Source organism: Rattus norvegicus, chromosome 4, assembly GCF_036323735.1.
Source record: "Rattus norvegicus strain BN/NHsdMcwi chromosome 4, GRCr8, whole genome shotgun sequence".
NCBI classification, from domain to species: Eukaryota; Metazoa; Chordata; class Mammalia; order Rodentia; family Muridae; genus Rattus; species Rattus norvegicus.
In genome coordinates this window covers 154,803,660-154,826,461 of record NC_086022.1, presented here as the reverse complement: position 1 = coordinate 154,826,461, position 22,802 = coordinate 154,803,660, and the positions used below count along the sequence as shown (strand labels likewise).

Below are 22,802 nucleotides of genomic sequence, written 5' to 3'. Positions count from 1 at the left end.
TTTATTTTTTCTTTTCTAGTTGCGGCCTCTACATCTCAGGGCCCTGGAATGAACTTATCTCACTCCGCTTCATCCCTTAGTCTCCAGCAGGCTTTTTCTGAACTGAAACATGGTCAGATGACTGAAGGACCCAATACAGCACCTCCAAATTTTAATCACCCAGGACCAACATTTTCTCCCTTTTTGACTAGCATTGCTGGTGTCCAAACTGTAGCAGCATCCACACCATCAGTATCAGTCCCTATAACAAGCAGCCCTCTTAATGACATTTCCACATCAGTGATGCAGTCAGAGGGTGCACTGCCCACTGACAAAGGCATTGGGGGAGTTACCACCAGCACAGGTGTGGTAGCTTCAGGTGGTCTCACCACATTGTCTGTGTCTGAGACACCAACACTTTCCAGTGCAGTTTCAAGTTCTACAGCGCCTGCAGTTGTCACAGTGTCTACAACATCCCAACCAGTTCAGGCTTCCACATCTGGGAGCATTGCTTCTAGTACAGGCAGTTTTCCTTCTGGAACATTTTCCACAACTACAGGTACCACAGTGAGTAGTGTAGCTGTCCCAAATGCTAAGCCTCCAACTGTATTACTGCAACAGGTAGCAGGTAATACTGCTGGGGTAGCCATAGTGACATCAGTTTCTACTACCACTCCATTCCCAGCCATGGCTTCACAGCCATCCCTTCCACTTGGTAGCAGCACATCTGCTCCTACACTAGCTGAAACAGTGGTGGTTAGTGCACACTCACTAGACAAGGCATCTCACAGTAGTACAGCAGGATTGGGTTTGTCCTTTTGCGCACCGTCCTCTTCTTCCTCCTCTGGAACAGCAGTGTCTAGTTCTGTTTCTCAGCCTGGTATTGTGCATCCTTTGGTCATCTCATCAGCTATAGCTTCTACACCTGTCCTCCCACAACCAGCAGTACCTACTTCTACACCTTTATTACCCCAAGTACCTAATATCCCACCCTTGGTACAACCTGTTGCTAATGTGCCTGCTGTACAGCAAACACTCATTCATAGTCAGCCTCAACCAGCTCTACTTCCCAACCAGCCTCACACACACTGTCCCGAAATGGATGCTGATACCCAGTCCAAAGCTCCTGGGATCGATGATATAAAGACTCTGGAGGAAAAGCTGAGATCGCTCTTTAGTGAGCATAGCTCATCTGGAACTCAGCATGCTTCTGTCTCCCTGGAGACACCCTTAGTAGTAGAGACTGTCACACCGGGCATCCCTACCACTGCTGTAGCACCAAGTAAACTCATGACTTCCACTACAAGCACTTGCTTGCCACCAACCAATTTACCCTTAGGAACAGCTGGCATGCCAGTTATGCCAGTGGGCACACCTGGTCAAGTTTCTACCCCAGGCACACATGCCTCAGCCCCAGCCAGCACCGCAACAGGAGCAAAACCTGGAACAACTCCCCCAAAGCCATCTTTAACTAAGACTGTGGTAAGATTCATCATAAAATGACTAAATAAATATGATTACTTTTCTTTCCTCCCTCAGTAATTACATATTTTCACCTGAGTCTTACAAGTCATGAAGGTGTCTGGCATATAAACTCGTCACTCAGTCTTAAAGTGACAGCCATTTTAGGATATAAGTACAGTTAACACGAGAATGTTCTCTTTGTTTGAAATATAGCTAGATTTTTAGGTTATGTTGGACAATTTTCTTAGAATGTAGAATTATCAGATAAAATACATGTTTTTCCCTGGGTCTTTTGCCTCATATCCATTATTCCAGCACTTAATGACAGAAGGTAGGAATAATTACAAGTTCCAGGAGAGCCTGGGCATAGTGAGTTCCAGGCCAGCCTTGACTATAGAATGAGGCTTTGTTGTGCACACACGCACGCACACACAAAAGCAAGGGCTGGAAAAGATGACTCAGCATTTAGAAGCACATGCTGCTCTTTCATAGGCTCCAAATTTGGTTCCCAGAACCCATGTGCGAGAGTCTAATAACCACCTAAAACTCCAGCACCAAGGATCTGACCTCTTCTCGCTTCTGCAGGCATCTGCATTCAGAATGCACATTCCCCACAAAGACATAAATAGATATAAATAGTTTAATACTATAATAAATCTCTATTGAAAAGAAGGAAAGGTTATTTCTACTAGATTAGTAGATGGTAAAGAATTCTATATCCCAAAAGGGAACAAAATGTATCTACCAGCAGGGGAAAAGTTTATCATCTTTTAGTTGAGAATGAATATTCCTTATTGTAGATTCCGTTGATATAAATTTGGATTTAATAAAAAGTTGAAGTTGGGTAGGAGAGATGGCTCAGCAGTTAACTTCTAGAAGTCCTGAGTTCAATTCCCAGCAACCACATGGGGGCTCACAACCATCTGTAACGGGATCTGATGCCCTCTTCTGGTGTGTCCGAAGACAGCGACAGCATGCTCATATATATTAAAGAAAGTTGGAAGTTGTTAAGTAATAATAATGGAAGAGGAAGTGGTATCATTCTAAAAATCCAATAACCAGAATGTATTTAATTGTGCTGTTGCAGATTTCCTCCCATTCTGATATCTTCATCTTCTTTCTCTCTGCTCCAACAGAAATTACTTTACAGTAATATAATTTTATGCCTTTATTATCAGTCTTGAACCTTGATTATTTCTAAGTCTGCATGTTTTCTTTAAAATGTCTCATTTTTCTTATATGAGCAGCTTCAAAAATTTGTCCATGGGTCTTCTTTTGGCACTCAGTGCTTGGTGTCCACCAAAGTCAGAAGAGGGCATCAGATCCCCTAGAACTGGGGTTGTGAGCCACCATGCCGATTCTGGGAACAAAACTTGGGTCCTCTGCAAGAGCAGCCAGTGCTCTTAACTGCTGAGCCATCTCTTCAGCCCCTAACTGTACCTCTTATCTACTTAGAAAATTTGTTCTTTTTATTTTCCCTTTCACTGTATTTTATCATTTGTTTCATTGTAACTCTCATAATAATATCTTTGGATATTTTGTCCTTTAAGACAGACTGAAGAGTGTGACTTAGTGTGCCATAAAAGACACACTTTAGTTTCATTCGTCTGCTTTCACATTTTATTTCATTTTCTTTCTTATTATATGGTTTTTACCAGTGGTAGCTCATGGATTTGAATTCTCCTTCATCATCATAGGTGCCGCCAGTGGGTACTGAGCTTTCGGCTGGTACTGTACCCTGTGAGCAGCTGCCACCTTTTCCCGGACCGTCTCTAATTCAGGTGCCACTAACTTAACAAACTATTTTTTGCGCCCCTGCTTTTTTCTTCACCAAGTTTGTGTAAATTCTCCATTGTGTTATTTATCTTGACTTCCAACTCATTTTGGCTATAAATTAGTAATAGCAGTTTTTTAAACTATATTTGGCAGGCCTGGCATGGCGGCACATGCCTTTAATCCCAGCATTCAAGTGGATCTGTTAGTTTCAGGCCATTCAGAGCTACATAAACCCTCCCTCAATAAATAAGTAAATAATAAACTGTATCTGGCTATGCTAGTCAGGTGATGAGTTTAGGATTCAAACGAGGCACCTGTCTCAATATATAAGATGGAAAGCAATCAAAGAAGACACTTGATAACAACTGCAAGCTTCTGCATACACAGTGTATATAAGTGCCGCCCACCACAGCACCACAGGCACACAGAAATAAGATGAAACTTTGAAAGCAAAAAAAGAGTAAGTTGAGCTTCTAAGCCATTGTAGAAATAAAAGGTATATATTTAACTCTTGAGTTCCTGAGTCAGAAAAGAAAAGAAATCCGTCATAAGTCAGCAGTCAGAGTTTGAAATCTCTGCAAACCACAGCACACAACCAGAGTTCTTCCTCACTTTTCCTTAAAACTCTGTTCACTTTGTTTAAAGAATGGAACCATAAACCAGGCCTTGTACAAAAAGATCTATAGGGGTTGGGGATTTAGCTCAGTGGTAGAGCGCTTGCCTAGAAAGCACAAGGCCCTGGGTTCGGTCCCCAGCTCTGAAAAAAAGAAAGAAAAAAAAAAGATCTATAATCCCACCACTTGGGTGGGTCAAGAAAAAGAGTTTTAGGTACAAGGACAGATGGCCTACATAGCAAGACCATTTCCAGGGAGAGAAGGGTGGAAACCACGTGGGTAACTGGTACAGCTTTCCTTTGGGGCTCACAAGCTTTCCCTTTTGTGTTTATCATTTCTTTCATTAGTGAAATAGTTAAAGTACAGTATGGTCATAAGTATAATATTTAAGTTACTATTTACTTTTCCCACCACTGTTACCAATGCATTTAATTGCATTCTTGATTGAAAGCAGTTCTGAATTCATTGTAAACCTGAAAAAGCTTCTTATATGAAACAGCAAATAAATTTGAAATATTTGTAATTCATTTTTAAATTATGTTTAAGAAAAACATGACAAATTTGCTTACATAAGAAGCCCAGTATGTATTTATCCTACTTATTTGATCTTAATTTTCAATAGACATGATAGGATAAGGAATGTACCATAAGAGTCTTAACTCCAACAGAAATAGACACTACCAGTCAAGCCATAAAAGTTTAGGAGAAAAGGAAAAGCTTATAATTAGGAATGTAGTTTTTAGCCTGGTTCTTGTTAGAAATAGGTATTTAGAGGCCTGGCACCATGTTTGGGGAGTATCACTTGAACCCAGAAGTTTGCAACTAACCTAGGAAGCATAGCAAGTCACATAAGAAATCTAGGGAAGTTAAAAGTGTAATGAGAAATGTGTGACGTTAACAGATAAAAGCTTGCATACAGAAAAGAAAAACAAGATTAGAAGCAGGATTAGAGAGTAATAAAGGAACTTGAGATGGACACTAGTGGTACAAAGCAGCTCCTTGATGCTGTTAATGACAGAAGAACTACATCTGAACAGCTGAAGAAAAGAAAACGATCCCTTGATAGCAACAGGATGTGTTAATGCTATCTCTTATTCAGAGAGCAGTTCTCAGAAAGATGTATGAAAGCTGAGAAAGAGCCAGAATAGCAATAAAAGAACTCAGGAGACCAGGAAGTCTAACCTGGCTACACAGCAAAAAAGTGTGTGTGTGTGTGTGTGTGTGTGTGTGTGTAGAAAGACAAGTGGTTATATAATCTAGCAATAGATTCTGATATACTTTCCAGAATGTATTTTCATACAGAAAACAGTAACGTCACTAATATTAAACACAAGATAAAATGGTTCTGAAACTACAAAAGCATAAATGTTCTTGAATTGTCCCAAAGATTGATAGACTAGCAACTTGATATGCACTGGTTTCATATTCAGTATTACAACAAATGTTGTGGTCTAAAGCATAAAATAATGTATGTTCTATAAATTAGCTATATATAGTGACTCTGAAGGTGCTAAACAACTTACAGTGCTGTAACTGTTTTTGCTTAGACCCAGCAACCCCTAGAAGATCTTGATGCTCAGTTGAGAAGAACACTTAGTCCAGAGACTATTCCAGTGACACCCGCAGTTGGTGTAAGTTTTTAAAGCTGTGATAAAAACCAGTCTTCAAAGTGTTTCCTAGCACAAACTATAATCTAGATGATTATCTTAATTCCTAGTCAGAGTCCTTGTTAACAAAACGGCACGGATTAATGAAAGAGTAACACTGACCCCTAATGTATCTATGGAAAAAGATATCAGAGATGCCCTCTCAGGGAATTAGATTATAGCTCGAGCTTATGAATTTTGTGTTTTAGAAGAGGTTAAACCCCTGTGACAATATTTTTACTAAAACTACCTTCTAGTGGTGGTGCACGCCTATCTCTGAGTTCAAGGCCAACCTGGTCTACAGTGCAAGTTTCAGGACAGCGAAGGCTACATAGAGAAACCCTGTCTTGATAAACAAAAAAGCCTATTTTTCAGTGAGGCAGTGATGGCTCAAGCCTTTAAATCCTAGCACTCAGGAGACAGAGGCAGGTGGATCCCTGAATTCAAGGCTAGCCTGGTCTATAGGGTAAGTTCCAGAACAGCCAGGACTACACAGAGAAACCCTGCTTCAAAAAAAATTTTTTCCCCAATAAATATTTAAGCTATACTGTTTAAATATCTTGTGATAGACACTGGAAAGATGGCTTGGCAATTAAGTACATTTGTTGCTCTTGGAGAAGACCAGAGTTGAGTTCTCTAGCAGCTCACAGCTCCTTGTAATTCAACCTTCAGGGAATCTAATGCATTTTTCTGGTCTCTCCTGGCACCTGTACACATATACATAAATAAATGTAATTTTAAATTTTTTTGTGCTGAAAACTAAGACAATAGTAAAGAGTTAAGTTTCAATGTTTTTTCTAAAAACTGCCTTTCTATATCCAACCTTTAGGTTGTAAAAAAAAAGAAGAGGGAAAAAAACCCCACTACATTAAAGTATTTCCTTGTATATACTATCTTTCTGCTATTTTACATAGAGGAAAGGTAACAAAACAAAAGTTGTCAGAGTGATTAAAACTGAAGATTGTCTGGTATCTATGTGTATGTGTTTTGCAGCCTTTGTCTACGATGTCTTCAACGGCAGTTACAGAAGCAGGAAGTCAACCTCAGAAGGATGGTGAGATGCCTTCTTCCTTTTGTTTTATTGAACCCACTTCTACCTGTAAATGATAATACAGTTTACTATTTAAAAGACACGTTTTGACAATATTGTTGTACTTTTGACTTATATATGAGAATATTTATATGTTTTCATGACTGAAGAACTTTGCTAATTTCTAAGGTAGGAAATAATGGACTAATGAATCTTGAATGATTATATTGGGGTAAAGAGGTACATGTAATAAGCATTGTGTGGTTTATAGAATGAGATCCTTTGTTATTATAAAAAACAATTTACAAGCCCAGGTGTGGTGATGTGCCACAGCAGAGGCAAGATAATAACTGTGTCAGCAGGGAAAAGGCTAGGAGTAGTCAATTGACAGGTAACTATTAAGATTTGTAATTTTTACATAGAAACATATATACAGAAATGTAGTTTACCTGGAAAAGCCTGGACATAACATTTCTTTATTGATAAAAACTTAAGGTACTAATATATTAGTTTAGACATTATAATTTTTATTTTCAAAGCAATTATCTTCTGATTTGCTCTCATTAAAAACAAAACAGAGAAATGAGTACAACAGTATAGAAAGTCTAGAAATGAACAAAGTTTAGATTTCCAATGTGTTTTAGATGCATTGAAAAAATATATATATATAAAATAAAAACTGGTATTCACCCCAGGGCTGGGAGTAAAATCTACAGGCACAAATCCTTGGGTTCAGTCTACATCACTTGGGGTTTAAGGGGTGACAAGGTGTGCCAAATAAAAGAAAATACAAACACTAGGTCTAATTTCAGAACCCAGAAAGCTAAGGCAGGAGGATTGCCATGAGTTGCAAGCCAGTGTTAGATACTGTCAGACCTTGTCTCAGAAAAACAAAGCAGGATAGGGAAGCATGTAAAATCTGAAAAGATGGCTTTTTAAACCAGTAGAGTGAGTTTGATGGTTTGAAACTGAGTCTCTACATAGCCTCAACTATTCTAGAACTCACTATGTAGATGAGGCTGGCCTCAAAGCTAACAGAGATCCTCCTGCTTCCTCTGCTGGGATTAAAAGTGTGTACTACCATAGCACGTGGCAAGATAGGAAATTTTGGTATATGGTTCGGACCACTATATAGTGATCTGTATAATGCCAAGATGAACAGCAGTTAGACCAAGGTAAAATTCTAAATAAATCACAGATGCAACATAAAATATCAGTATAAAAGTCATAAAAGTATATGTGTGAAAATACCATAAACCTATATTTCTATGTCATGAAGGCACACTAAAAATAATAAAACCCAAACTAATTAAGCATACTTATCTTCTCCCCCAACTATCTAGAGCAGAGCCCAGGACCGTTTTTTGTTTGGTTGGTTGCTTTTGTTTTTTGAGAAAGGCTCCCATGTAGCCTAGGGTAGCTTACAACTTACTGTGTAGCTAAGGATTACCTTGAACTCTTACTCTTGTGCTCCTATGTTCTGAGTGTTAGAATTATTGATATGGGCTACTATATGCTCGACTGAAACTTTTCTGTAAAGGCCAGATACTAAGATTATTAAAAGGGTTTTTCAAGTCACACAAGTCTCTTACAGTGGATAATAGTATGTGGGTGAGCATGGCTGTGTGCAAAATAAATGTATTTCTAAAAATGGTCAAAAGCAAAATTTGTCCCACTAATCACAGTTTTTACTAATACAGTAAAACAGGTTACTAATAAGTTTGGTGTACAAGCCAGAGTAGGCAGTAGTAGTAACTTTTCAGACTAAGTTAAAAAACAATAGGGACTGGGCTGGAGAGATGGCTCAGTGGTTAAGAGCACCGAATGCTCTTCCTGAGGTCCTGAGTTCAAATCCCAGCAACCACATGGTGGCTCACAACCATCTGTAATGAGATCTGACGCCCTCTTCTGCTGTGTCTGAAGACAGCTACAGTGTACTCAGATATAATAAATGAATAAAATATTTAAAAGAAAAAAAAGAGAGAGAGCACTGACTGCTCTTCCAGAGGTTCTGAGTTCAATTCCCAGCAACCACATGGTGGCTCACAACTGTCTGTAATGGGATCTGATGCCCTCTTCTGGTGTGTCTGAAGACAGCGGCAGTGTACTCATATATAATAAATCTTTTTAAAAAAAGGGACATCCTTTTTTTCGTGGGGGGGGGGGTGTTGTTATTAAGACAGGGTTTCTCTGTGTATCCCTGGCTATCTTGTAACTTGGTCTATAGACCAAGCTGGCCTTGAACTCAAATCTGGCTACTGTCTCCCAGGTGCTGGGATTAAAAGACATAACTATGAAAATACATAATAACAAAAATACAAAACAAAGTTAAAAAGTTAAAAGCAGTTTGCTTTCTCAGCCACATGGAAAAAGCCTCTGCCAATCAGTTTAGTAACATCTGTCAAAATTGTAGTGTATAGATCTGTAAGAGACTATTTCTCAGAGAACTTAAAAAATCTGAAGAAAGGCCAGTGCGATGGTCAGGCAAGCAGAAGCTCCTCCTGCTAAGCCTGTCAGCCTGAGTTTGATCTTAAGACTTAGAAGGTGGGGGCTGGGGATTTAGCTCAGTGGTAGAGCGCTTACCTAGGAAGCGCAAGGCCCTGGGTTCGGTCCCCAGCTCCAAAAAAAAGAACCAAAAAAAAAAAAAAAAAAGACTTAGAAGGTGGAAGAAGAAAACCAACTGCCACAAGTCGACATCCTTTCCTCCACACACATTCTATAGAATACAAGTGTGCACACATGTACACATACGAAATAAATAAATGTAATTTTCTTTGTGTGTGTGCTTAAAGGCAAAAAATGATGTTGCCTAGAGATGTGGCTCAAGGGTAAATGCCACACAAGCCCGACAACCTGCTTTTATTGCCAGAGTCTACCCTGTGTAGAGGACTAAGTCCTGAAAGTTGACCTCTCCCATGTGCTGTTTTACATGCAAGCACATACCCACATACACACATCATAAAGAAAACATAGCAATGGACTGGTGAGATGGCTCAGTGGTTAAGAGCAATGACTGCTCTGAACTCTTCCAGAGGTCCTGAGTTCAAATCCCAGCAACCACATGGTGGCTCACAACCATCTGTAATGAGATCTGATGCTCTCTTCAGGTGTGTCTGAAGACAGGTACAGTATACTTATATATAATAAATAAGTCTTAAAGAAAGAAACAAACAAACCATAGCAATAATGAAAAATTTAAAAACAAATGTTTAACTGATTGCACACTTGTAATTTCATACGTACTTGGGAGTCTGACACAGAACAAGTTTATTAGCAGACTGCGTAAGGGTAGGAAAGGAATCTTTAATGTCACATTACTGGTGAAATTGCAAAGACTAAAAAGAGATGTTAATTTGCTTTTGTCTTCCTATTTCTTGTTTCTGTTTCTCAAGGCACAGAAGTTCATGTCACAGCAAGTAGCTCAGGAGCTGGTGTTGTTAAGATGGGGAGATTTCAGGTAAGGCAATCATTTTCTTTGCCTCTTTTGGGGACAGGGTCTATAGTAAAAAAAACTCTTAGCCAAACTGAGTGGCATGGACTATGATTCTAGAAAATTGGTCGAGAACCCTGAGCAGGAGGGCCATCAGTTCAGAGTGTTCTTGGGACTACAGAGTAAGTTCAAGTCCAGACTTTTAATTTAGTAAGAGCTTTTCTCAAAAAGTAAAAAGAAGGCTAGGATATACTCAGTGCTAGGACACTAAAGTAGCATATTCACATCCCTCAATTCAGTCTTCACAAAAAGGAGAAATATATATTATATACATATTTAGGACATAGTTATCAATCTAATGGTGTATTTTATATACCATTTTATAGCTCTATTCTTTACCTCATAAATCATTACTACTAATTATAGAAAATGCAAACATATTTTCTTCCACCTACCCCCCTTAACAACTGGCTTCTCTAAATGATCTTTTCTAGATTCTTTTCCCCAATAGCCATTTGGCTTACCTATACATTCTTTTGTTCCTTGTTGTTGTAATTTTCCAATACACAAACGAAAGTAATAGCAAACATCTAAAAATATCTTCCATGTTTAGAATATTTTTCTTAGGATTCAGCCCTCAAATAAAATCAGCATCAAGTGATACTACATTTTATTTCCCACCTTGGTCCAACCAGGGAGGGTTTTTGGCCCTTAATACATAGAGAATTATTTTCTAAAACACTTTCATTATTTTTTGGGATAGTCCTTGGAGTTGAAGAAGATTGTAGGTGATTTTTTTTTTTTTTAATTATAATTCAAACAGAGGTTCTAAGAGTTTGGAATGGACTGAGTTTATATGATGAACAAGTCATGGCTTGGATGGCCTTACTATTGATTCTAGCATTTGAGGTTTGTTGTATTTAATCTATTCAGAAGAAACATTCAAGACTATAACCTGTTATTTATAATTTGACTGAGATATGAATTTGTGTCAGGTCCAATAAGAGGTAAAAATGAATCATTTAGTCAGCAGCCACTGAGAATATGCATCTCAGTACTGTATGCAAATGTTCTCTGTAATAGGTATCCACTTTACTTCACAGTGATCAGAGACACTAAGAGAAGAGGTGCCACAAGTTCACTAATCCTTCTTTCACCTTCACCCCTCCCTACCCTGCCCCTCCTGGCCCTTCTCCTCTCTAAGCTAACCTCTCCAGCCCAGGCTGTGTATGTGAGGGTGGCTTTGAACTTCTTTTTGATCCTCCTGACACCGTCTCCAATGCGCTGAGATTACAAGCATGCACCATTGTTTCTGGTTTATTTAGTCCTGGAGATTTCTCCCAGGGGCCTCATTCATACTAAGCAAGCATTTGGCCAACTGAGCTACATCACCAGCAGATTTTTCTTTTTTAACTGTCCACGCTAAAAATGGAAGAACTCTTCTTTCTCTCTCTCTCTGTCTCTCTCTCTCTCAGTCTCTCTCTCTCTCTGTCTATCTTGCTCTCTCGTTTGGCTTTGTGCTTTTTGGAGTTTGTTTGTTTGTCTGTTTTTGAGAAAAGGTTTCCTATGTAGCCTTGATTGGCTTGGAACTTGCTATATAGAACATGTTGACTTAAACTTATGGAGATCCACCTGCCTCTACCTCTGAAGTGCTAGGATTAAAGACGTGCACCACCACTCCAGCCAGGGACATCATTTTTTAATTATACTTCATTCTCTTTTTCCACCAGGTTTCAGTTACAATGGATGATGCCCAGAAAGAGCGTAAAAATAGGTCAGAAGATACAAAGTCGGTTCATTTTGAATCTAGTACATCAGAGTCATCAGTTCTTTCAAGTAGTAGTCCAGAGAGTACCCTGGTAAAGCCAGAGCCTAATGGAATTACTGTTTCTGGCATCTCCTTAGATGTGCCAGACAGTACCCATAGAACACCGACCCCAGAAGCAAAGTCAGAAACAGGACAGCCTACCAAGGTTGGACGTTTTCAGGTGACAACTACAGCCAACAAAGTGGGTCGTTTCTCTGTTTCAAGAACTGAGGACAAGGTCACAGAGCTCAAAAAAGAGGGACCAGTGACCTCTCCTTTCAGAGATTCAGAACAAACTGTTATTCCTGCTGCGATACCAAAGAAGGAGAAGCCTGAGCTGGCAGAACCTTCCCATCTGAATGGGCCATCTTCAGACTTGGAGGCTGCCTTTCTAAGTAGGGGTGGAGAGGATGGATCAGGTAGTCCTCACTCTCCCCCTCACCTGTGTTCAAAGAGCCTTCCCATCCAGACTCTAAGTCAAAGCCTTAGTAATTCATTCAACTCCTCTTACATGAGTAGTGACAATGAGTCCGACATTGAAGATGAAGACTTAAGGTTAGAACTGCGACGACTACGGGAAAAGTAAGTAATTTTTTCATGTAAAATAATGTTAGATACTATGTCTCACCTGGTCTAATAGCTTTTCAATACAGATGCTAATTTCACGTCCCTTTTGAACAGAAAGTGATACACAAAAGCTAAAATTACCTGATAGATTATTCATGGGTTGTTCTGTACTCATCAGCACCCATGGCATTTCTACTTTTGGGATCTCTTCAACACTTCTGTATTATTAAATTACTTTTGCTTATGACACCTTTAAAGAAAGTTGTTTATGTGTATAAATATTTTGCCTGCACGATATGCATCATGTGCATGCATGGTGCCCATGGAGAACAAAAGACAGTATCATTCTCTGGACCTAAGTTACGGATGGTTGTTGGCTGTGATGTGGGTACTGCCAACTGAACTCAGGTCCTCTGCAAGAAGAGGAAATTTTCTTAATTGCTGAACCATCTCTCCAGCTCTGTTAATAACTAACAACTCTTGGTTGTTTCTTAGTCTATACTATGAATCTAATAATAGCACTACAGTATATAATTGTGATCAGTTTTGCTGATTATCACTTGGATCACAGTAGCATTCTTACCTACCCTTTGTATGGCCTCAAGTCCTTTTTTTTTTTCTGTAACATGCTATCATCTAGACTAGGAGATTGCTGGAATGTGTCTTGTGTAATAGAGACCAGCAAAAATGAATTGTCAAAGTAGAGTCTCACAGCACATTTCGCAAAGGGATTCATAGCTATGTAAACACTTGAATGCAGATTTAAGAACACGCTTTAACTCTTCAACAATGATGGTTATATTTTTATCTATGTTTGGTTATCTTTTCTAGACATCTTAAAGAGATTCAGGACCTGCAGAGTCGCCAGAAGCATGAAATTGAATCTTTGTATACCAAACTGGGCAAGGTTCCCCCTGCTGTCATTATTCCCCCAGCTGCTCCTCTGTCAGGGAGAAGAAGGAGGCCTACTAAAAGCAAAGGCAGCAAGTCCAGTCGCAGCAGCTCATTGGGCAACAAAAGCCCTCAGCTTTCAGGTAAAAAGCTGGAAGCTGTCAAGTCAGTCATTTTTTTGTCTGTATCCCACAATGTATGTTACTACTACACATTGGCTAACTTCTATTACATTTCAAAGGTGTTTGGCTTTCTTGCTTCTTTGACTTTTCTACCTCTTGTGTATTTTGAACCTCTGACACTATAGAAATAGGCTTTTTTAAAAAATGTAATGGGTGTTACTGTCTATCTTACTAACAGTTTTTGTTTATGATTATTCTTCAGGATAGACATTTAGCTCTGTCAATTTATACAACTCAATATTTGATCAGGCCTTTGGGCATTTAGAAGAAAAACTTATTTTCTGTTTAATAAACTAAAGATTCCTTTCTTTCTTCCTTTCTTTCTTTCTTTCATTCATTCTTTCTTTTTTAATCTATTTTTATACCATGTACATTGGTGTTTTGCCTGCATGTTTTTGTGTGAGGGTGTCATAGCCCCTGAAACTGGAGTCACAGATAGTTGTGAGTGGCCCCGTGGGTTCTGGGAGTTGAACCCAAGTCCTCTAGAAGAGCCGCCAGTGCTCCTAACCAGGGAGCCATCTCTCCAGCCTCAAGATTTTTTCTTTTTTAAATGTCTGTGAATTGGCCATAATTGCATAAACTTAATGTAGCTGTTAGAGACTTGGTGTACTTAAGTAGTATTAACCCTAGATGAAGCTTTGCATCTCATGTATCTGTCTTAGGATAAGGAACTTGATGGTGACTCTAATCAAAGATATAAAATCATAACTTTTCATAATACACTATGCCTATTTTAATGGGATAGAAAGTTTTGTCCTCGTTAAAATTGTGTAGTATATGACAACTAATTGGCTTCAGAGCTAAAGAAGAGGGCTAAAAGAAAGGGCTATATGTTTCACACTTGTTCTCCAAGTCTAGTTGAAGTATGGAAAGCAGGTATTTGCAAATTTCTTACCTGCTCTCTATTGTCTAGAAACTCAGAGTGATTCAGGCCTTTTCTTGAGTACTTGACCAATGTGTGCAACTTAGAGAGATGTGTCTATAGAGGAGAGTGGCTAATTCAGACTCAAACTCTGGTTTTGATGTAATTTTTAGTGCATTTCTATTTAACTAGTAACTTGTAAACCAAGAATTATGGGCAGTTGACATAACTCATAACTCCCTACTAAGTGTTATTTTTATTCATTTTCTTTATCCAAAAGGAGTTTTAAATACTAGTCAGTGGTTACCTACATCATCATTCAACGCTTTCTTTGTGTCCTATTTCTTAAGCTTTGTTCTACATTTATAAGTTGTCTTAGGAGTTCAGAAGAGGGTGTTGGATCGCCGGAACTGACATTAAAGACAGTTGTAAGCTGCCGTGTGGGTTCTTGGAATCTAAGCTGGCTCCTTCGCAAGAGCTACCAGTGCTCTTAATCTTAATCTTAATCTTACTGAGCCATCTCTCCAGCCATTTTTATATGTATTATATCGTGCATGTTTATAAGGAAATCTAAGCAGAGACTAACATCCTATTTGTATGGTCACCATCTTTCTAATATGGCAGAAAACAGTGATTATGGAAATAGAAAGGAATCTTTGTGTCTATATTCTAATTTACTGTACATTCTGCTCAGGCTAGTGAGCTCTACATGTTACCTAAGCTATCATTCTTGAGCAATTCATAATGATCCTATGTTTATAAACTTATTTTTTCTCACCTTCATATCAATAAAGTTTTTGTGCATTTGTCATTTTTTAGGTTTGTTTTGTTTCATTTACCTCTCAAGACAAATTTGAAACAGAAACAATAAGTGTATTAGGAAAGGTTTATATGTTTTTTCTTTTGTTTGTTTTATTATTTATTTAGTTATTTATTGAAGATATGGTCTCATGAATCCCAAACTAACTTCAGACTCACTGTGCAGTTAAGGATTACCTTGAATGCCTGATCATTCTTCCACTTCTCGAGTGCTGGGATTACAGACATGCTGACCACCATACATACCCTGGTTTCTGTGGTGCTGGAGATGAAATCCAGTGCTTCACGAATGCGTAGCGAATTGAGACAGATCTTCAGCCCCTTCTACATGGTTTTTCGTACTTTTATCTTTGAACAGGTAACCTGTCTGGTCAGAGTGGAACTTCAGTCTTAAACCCCCAACAGACCCTCCATCCCCCAGGCAATACCCCAGAGACTGGACACAACCAGCTGTTACAGCCTCTTAAGCCATCTCCCTCCAGTGACAACCTCTATTCAGCCTTTACCAGTGATGGTGCCATTTCAGTACCAAGCCTTTCTGCTCCAGGTCAAGGTAAGAATTCAAAGTGACCACCATCTTCCAGAAGCATTAAAATAGAAATATTGCCTTACTTGCTACAAAAGCAAGATGGATACCTTACTGCCATCAGCTGAGTAGAAAGAGCCTGAGTTGTTAAGCAATGACTAGCTATAGAGCTTAGCAGGAAAGTTGACTAGGGATTAGAATCACTGGCCTCCTTGCTTCCAGCCGTCTGGTAAGATAGCTTCTTCTCGTTTGTTGTTGTTTAGACAACACCTCATTGTGTAGACTAGATTCTACTGATCTGTAACTCAGTGTGGAACCCAGGCTAACCTTGAACTCCTACAAGTTCTCTTGCTTCAGCCTCCCGTGTGCTGGAATTAGATGTAAGCCATCAAACCCAGCTCTGAAATTGCTTCTTTTTAAAGAGGGATCATTGCATTTACAGCCTATGTATATAATTTGTTAAAGATTTAGACCTTAACATTTCACACTAAGCCAAGACTTGTGGACAAAACTCTAAGAAGTTGCTAGCAGTTTTTAAAAACTAATGTCTTTTTTTTTTTTTAAGCCAATGTGCACTTCTAGGTGCACATTTAAACTTCTAAGCATGATAGCAGCATACTGAAATGACTAGTCTTAACATCTACTTTTTTTTTTTTTAAACATGGATTTAGTAAGGAAAACAAGAAAATTCCATAGAGTTGAAGTGACTCCAAGAGAGGAATATCCTAAGATCAAGTTCTTGATCCATATTCTACTTTCCAAAATAGTATTTTGTTTAGTCTTATTCAAAACATTTCTGCACAGATCCTTTAGTAACTAAAATTAAGTGAGAGTTGGAAGGGAGAGACTGAGTATATCAGTGGTTAAGAGCAGGAGCTGCTTTTGCAGAGGATCTGGGTTCAATTCACAGCACCCATGTGTATGGTGCACAGGCTTACAATCAGGCCAAACACATAAAACGTCTTTAAAAAATTGAAAGGAAAGCCAGGTGTTGTAGCACATGATTTTTTAGTTCTAGTACTCACGAGCTGAGGCCAGTCTGGGCTGTAGCAGTGAAACCTGATTTACACACACCAAAAAAAGAAAAAAGAAAAGAAAAAAAAAGAAAAGAAAATTTTTGAAAAAAATTCAAAACAATTGGGTGTTTGTGTAGAAAGGAATGGAGGTACAGACTACAGAAAAGTTAAGTGCCTTTTGCACAATTACATAAAATCTAGACATTAATTTTCTCTTCACCCAGTTAATATATTTGCTTAATATGAAACAACACAAAGTTGCTAGCATTGTTCCAACCGGAAAAAAAAGGGCTTCATTTCTGCCAATGGAGTGAAGCCTGGTGTCTCTGTCTCATACAGCAGATGGACTTCCCACGGATCTTGCTCTTCTACATGCCATCCAGTGTGTCACCACTCCAGCCTCAAGCTCTAACATCTTGTAGTTGTGTTGTCTCTTCTCCTCTCTGTTCTTTCCTTTTCCCTTCTCACAGGCTGTGCGAAGTTTAACTGTGCATCTGAGCAGGTGACATTCAAACCTGGTGGCAGGAGGACGCGATTTCTGAGTACGCCCTGCTTGGCTCTTTGTGTGTAACACCTTTACTCCTTCCTTGTCCTTGTTTTTCTGCTGCTTTGGATCTGATTTGTCACGCAGTCCATTTTCATTTGTCTCTTTTATATTTCATCTACTCAGTGGCTTGGCTGATTGTTACCCTCAGAAGTTTGGGTCCCCATGTTAATTATAGTAAAAGATACAGAAACAACAGTAAATTTTTTGAGGTTTCAAAATAACTCCCAGGTTCACCTTTTCAATTTAGCCTGAATATGTGCAGGTTGAAAAAATGCTAGAAATCCCTTACTATTACCAACTCCATGACACTAAGTAGTTGGAAAGAACATTTAGTGTAGTTATCATGACAAAGCATTTATACTTTTGAAGACCAAAGCTAAATACCTGCACGTGTAATTTGTCACTTTAATATCAATAGAACTTTCCCACTTTCTGTGTAAAAACGAGGTGAAGAAAGCTAGAGAAATTCCTCAGTAAAGTATTTGCTATGTAGATTGAGGGCCTGAGTTTGATTCCCTAGAACCTAAGTTAAAAGTTTGGCACGTTGGCTTGTACTTGTAATCCTAGTAGTAGCAAAGTTGGAAAAAGGACCCCATGTCTCAAGAACAAATCAATTTAGCCATGTTAGCAAGCCTTGGGCCAATGAGAGACCCTTCCTCAGAAAAAAACTGGATGGCCTCATGAAGGACCCACACCTGAAGTTGTCCTCCAATCACCACATGTACCTATACACAGAAGGGCACACACCAAAAGAAAAGGGTGCCCGTGTGACTCCAACGATTGTTCAACAGTCAAGAGCACTGGCTGTTCTTCCAGTGGACTCAGGTTCAGTTCCCAACAACCACATGGCAGCTCACAACTGTCTACAATGCCAGTTCCAGGGAATCCAACATCCTCCTCTGGCCTTAGAACACGCACATGCATGGTACACAGACATACATGCAGGCTAAACACCCATAACAGTGAAATAAAAAATAATCATGAAGAACAAGGTGACATGTGCACAGGAGCAGATTGCCCTGTCTCGTCTTCTCCAGATAAGGAGTGAAGTCAGTGCCTACTCCCCAAGGCTATTGTGCAATTTAAATATGGATATTCTCCATAAAAACGTCTGGTCCTTAGAAAAATGTCAGAGTTCCCTGTGATTAGCAAGAACCTCTCTGGTACTTAGTAAGTGGCCAATAAGTGTGTATTGAAAGAAAAAAATTAAAAAGAAAAAACTCAAGTAAGAAAAAACCTTGTTTAGAGTTTGAATAACAATCCGTTGAGGCCTCAAACTTCTGGTGTGGTTATTAGTGCTTTTAAATGCATGTGCTAAAGCCATCAGTGTTTCTAAGTATGGCTCAGGGAGCCTTTGGCCTCTTCATGGTGGGAAGAATTTGCTCTCTGCTCTGTTCTTGTACTTTTGTGTATTAGATTTAGCCTCTGTTTCCCTCACAGACATATTTGTCATCCTTGTTCCCCTGTTCTTTCTCCTGGGTTAGTTATGGATTGCTTCTACCTAGAGCCTTCCTTTACCACATTCCCACACATGTCAGTGGTCCAGGGCTGAGCTCTTCAACAAAAGTGGTTGAAGGGCAGTGTCCATTTTGGTGGTTTCCAAGCATGCATAATTTGTGTATGCATTTACCAATACCTTTTTTTAATTAGTGTAGCTTTGACTACATATGTTGTTAGCACACTTGAATAAGCATTTAATTTATATGTCCAGCTAGAGAGATGTAAGTGTATAAGTAATAGAGTGGGTATTTTGCAGTAAAATGTGACATGCCAGGCCTGTAAAACACAGCCTGATACATCTGAGGAAAAAAAGGCAAAGCAGGGCTTCTTTCTGTGAAATCTGATATGCACCATTTGAACTAATTTTGTATCTCACAGCATACTCTTTAAGTATAGGCAGTATTATCTACTTGAAAATGAAAGGCCTTATACCTAGCAAAGGTGCATCATGATAAAACTGCTGGACAAATCCTAGGAGGCAGATTTTTAAAAAGACATAGAATAGAGAGCAGGTGCTTGAAAGAGTCGGGGGACCCTTACTAGTTTTGGAGACATTATCCTATGTTCTCAAAATAGTTTGGAAGCACGGCTTGGCTTAATGCTCTATCTATATTTATTTAAAGGTTGCTTGTTTTTCACATACTTTTAAATTGTTTCTGGAAGTTATGGGGTATATGGGGGGAAGCGAGAGTATGTTTGTATGGTATAGGGGTGGTGTGTGTGTGTGTGTGTGTGTGTGTGTGTGTGTGTGTATGTACGTGTACATGGGTGTGTTGTACCTAGGATGTGGAAATATAACAACCAGTTTAAGTTAACTTAAAGCTATAACAATGTTACTGATTTAAATGCTTTATAACAACCCAGCAGGAGAAACAGGAAGTAGGACAAGGTCAATGGAAGTACTGCTTGGATATTTGAAATTCAAGCAGTGAACCCTGTTCCTTCCTCTTCTAGAGCCTTAATGCCAAATTATATTTTAGAAAGATTAGGTGTAAAAGCCCAGTATCTGTCACCCCGGCTTTACAGCCAGTCCATCTGATAACTATGTCACTGTTCACAAGCCACTTAGATTTATTCATCCACTTGTGTTTACTTCTAGGGCTACCAGGTCCCACCCAGCTATGTCTCCTCCTGCTTTCTCTTGCTGGGCTTCTATGTGCTGTTTGGAGTGTCTGTAAAGATTTTACACTGATATTTCTTTAACACACTGCTCTCTCTTTGTGCTTCAGGGAAGATGGTGAAAAAAGTCTGTCCTTGCAACCAGCTCTGTAGTAATTATCTTTTCTTTCTGTCACTTTTGGTCCTGATTGCAAAGCCATGCGTTATTTGAACTCTGAAGCCTCATTAACTCCCTGTTTCCTAATTTCCACCCATTCCTGCACCCTTTTCTGATATATTCCTTAACATGCTTAATTGCCATATTTAATTACTACTACTTCCAGATTGAGAAACCACTTCATAGTCAGTGCTGTTCTGTGATCCCAGCTAAGTTAGTCGTGGATCTACTGTGTCCACTGATGTTGAGTAGGGAGAAGGGGGGAACCTAGGATCCAGGCAGAAGAATCTCAGAGACAGGGAGCATGCTCCCCCCACAGTTGGTCACACTGGAAACTCGATGATCTAGGTGTACAGAGAACCATGTTCTCGTTATCATTCATCTCAGTAGAAGGTGATGCTCAGCTAGTAGGGAGAGGAATGCTGCTTGGTTATTAGAGCTTGGCTTTTTAGCCTAGGGGTTTCTCATTAAAATAAAATGCAAATGCTAAGAATTTAGTACCCAACAAGTTATAAGAGTATACAGAGTTAACACGAAAATTCTATGGGTGGGATTCTTTGGCAGTAAATATGACTTATAGTGGCTGAGGGACATGTCTGAATCTGACATTGTAGGGATAGGGAAGCATGAATTTAAAGGAATAAAATCTATCCTAGTTTATAAAGCTTTCAGAGTGACTGAAAACATTTTAAAGTTACCATACTCGGCAGAAAGCCTGTTAATCCTACTTTATAGTCAGAAACTACAATAAAAAGATTAACTGCTGGGTTCAGTCCCCAGCTCCGAAAAAAAGAACCAAAAAAAAAAAAAGATTAACTGTAGGGTGACTCTCGTGTGTAGGGTAAACCTCGTTTTCAGAATACAATATTGAGGAATGTAGACTAAAATGAATGGCGTTTGGTTTTAAAGGGCCCTCACAACATCAAGAGCAACTAGCATCAGACTAGAGAAGTGTGACTTCTGGCATGAGCTCTCTGGACAAGCAGTGCTCACCTTGACTTGGCTTCTCATCTGGCATCGACAGCTCTGCTCACTTGTGGATATTTTTATTGTTCTGATCATCTGGCCTGTCATCCAGCAGGATGCTGGTCCACATGCATGCCACATGCCTGCTTTCTGGGTTTCCTCACTGTTGTAACTGCCCATCCTCATGGCCTTTGCTTCCTTCCCACTGCACCTTATCCCACACTTGCATTCAAAGAAAGCCGTTTTCTGTGCTTTTATACTTTCCCACTTGGTTTCCTGTACTATAGGTGAATTACTCTACCTTCACACTGTATTGTGATCCCCTGCAGTTTTAGCCATGAATTGCCACACAAAAAAAGCATGTGAGCATCCTCGCTCTGCAGCTTCACCCAAGTTAGCTTTCCTTTAGCACAGAAATGCTTTTAGCTAGAGTCCTATTCCCTACGTGGTAAAGTAGTAGATATACCCTTTGGTATCAACAGAGGATGGCAGTGGGTGTTTGTAGGCAGGGTTGCTTCAGGTGTGCTGCTGTGCTCTGGTGTGCTGCTTTGGCATTTGAAAGCAGGAAAATGCATGCACTTAGTTAACCCAGAGCTCCTGCATACGGTAGGACCTACTGGCTCACAGCTTTAGTAACTGTGTAGTAAATGTGAAGTCTACTAATAAAGTGGGGGATAAAAACCAAAAATAAGACCATGACTCTTCTTTCCCTCTTCCCTAAAACTTGCCTCTTCGAATAACCTTCAGTGTGCCCTCCAGCTGAACCAAAATCAGGCAGGACACAGACTCCTCCTTTTCTTTTTCATCAAACCATAGAAATAGAAATCCTTCATCATAACCTCTATGCCTCCTCCTCTCCCCTCTGCACCCCTGCCTCAGCTGCATTTTCCTGTTGCTTCTACCTAGGAGTGCTTCTTCTGTTGGGAAGAGTGGGGAGAAGGGATGAGAATCCTTGACCAATTAAAACCCAAGTCCTCAAGAAACCATAACTTCGTGGAGCTGAAAATTTCAGGCACATCTGCTGCCACCAAATCTCGGTTCTTTATTCCTGGGACACAGAGAGGAGTTGAAGCCTTGACTCCTTCCAAATTCATATTTACAAATTTATGTTTATGGTTCCAGGTGGAAACTTTTGAACAAAGCATGTTGCATCTCATTGTCTGTTTCTGTTTAAGAGGATCTAAAGAATGCCACAGTACACATGTAGTCTGAGAACCCCATCTTTTCCACAGAAGCACTGATCTCTGCCTTTGTACTATAACTTGCCCAGTGCACAGTACTTCTTTGGCCCTGCTCTCTACAAAGTCCATAGCAGCTAGCCCTGTGGACCGCATCACTCCCTCATCAGTGTGTTGCTGGGAATAGAGTACTGGCAAAGAGTCCCAGTGTTAGAAAATGCTTTGAAAGAAAGGCTTCTTCCTCTTCATGCCTGCCATCATTCCAAGTTGTTGAGCCTTATCTACAAGCTGTGGAAGAGAAACCATTTTCATTACCTGTTATGCAAAGCAAATGGATAAGTAAAACTTCAAAATCTTCCTCTCCTGCATGGCTTCCCAAATATTCTCCCCATTCTGTGGCTTGCCATTCATTATCCTGTGACATTTTCCCCTTTCCCTAGAGTTATATTCCAGACCCCCACATTAATGCAAGTATTATGTTACTTACAATTCTAGGGACCAGCAGCACAAACACCGTTGGAGGAACAGTGAGTAGCCAGGCTGCCCAGGCTCAGCCTCCTGCCATGACTTCCAGTAGGAAGGGCACATTCACAGATGACCTGCACAAGTTGGTAGACAACTGGGCCCGAGATGCCATGAATCTTTCAGGCAGGAGAGGCAGCAAAGGACACATGAATTATGAGGTGAGTCTCTCCTTTTCCAACCTGCCAGACTACCAACACACAG

General features: G+C 39.6%; 1 protein-coding gene across 33 annotated transcripts in view; it reads left to right on the top strand.

Annotated features, from left to right (window-relative positions):
- The window catches only part of Wnk1 (WNK lysine deficient protein kinase 1), a 125,558-nt gene that overhangs the window by 99,686 nt on the left and 3,070 nt on the right, over positions 1-22,802 (top strand). For 16 of the 33 annotated variants that reach the window (XM_063285409.1, XM_063285407.1, XM_039106939.2 and 13 more), the window contains 11 exons: positions 20-1,461; positions 3,141-3,224; positions 5,381-5,464; positions 6,473-6,533; positions 9,902-9,966; positions 11,670-12,328; positions 13,145-13,347; positions 15,426-15,620; positions 17,080-17,172; positions 19,886-19,927; positions 22,572-22,759. In XM_063285409.1, coding sequence (XP_063141479.1) covers positions 20-1,461; positions 3,141-3,224; positions 5,381-5,464; positions 6,473-6,533; positions 9,902-9,966; positions 11,670-12,328; positions 13,145-13,347; positions 15,426-15,620; positions 17,080-17,172; positions 19,886-19,927; positions 22,572-22,759 — 3,116 coding nt within the window. The other 17 variants (NM_053794.2, NM_001002823.2, NM_001199095.1 and 14 more) reach the window with 9 other exon arrangements.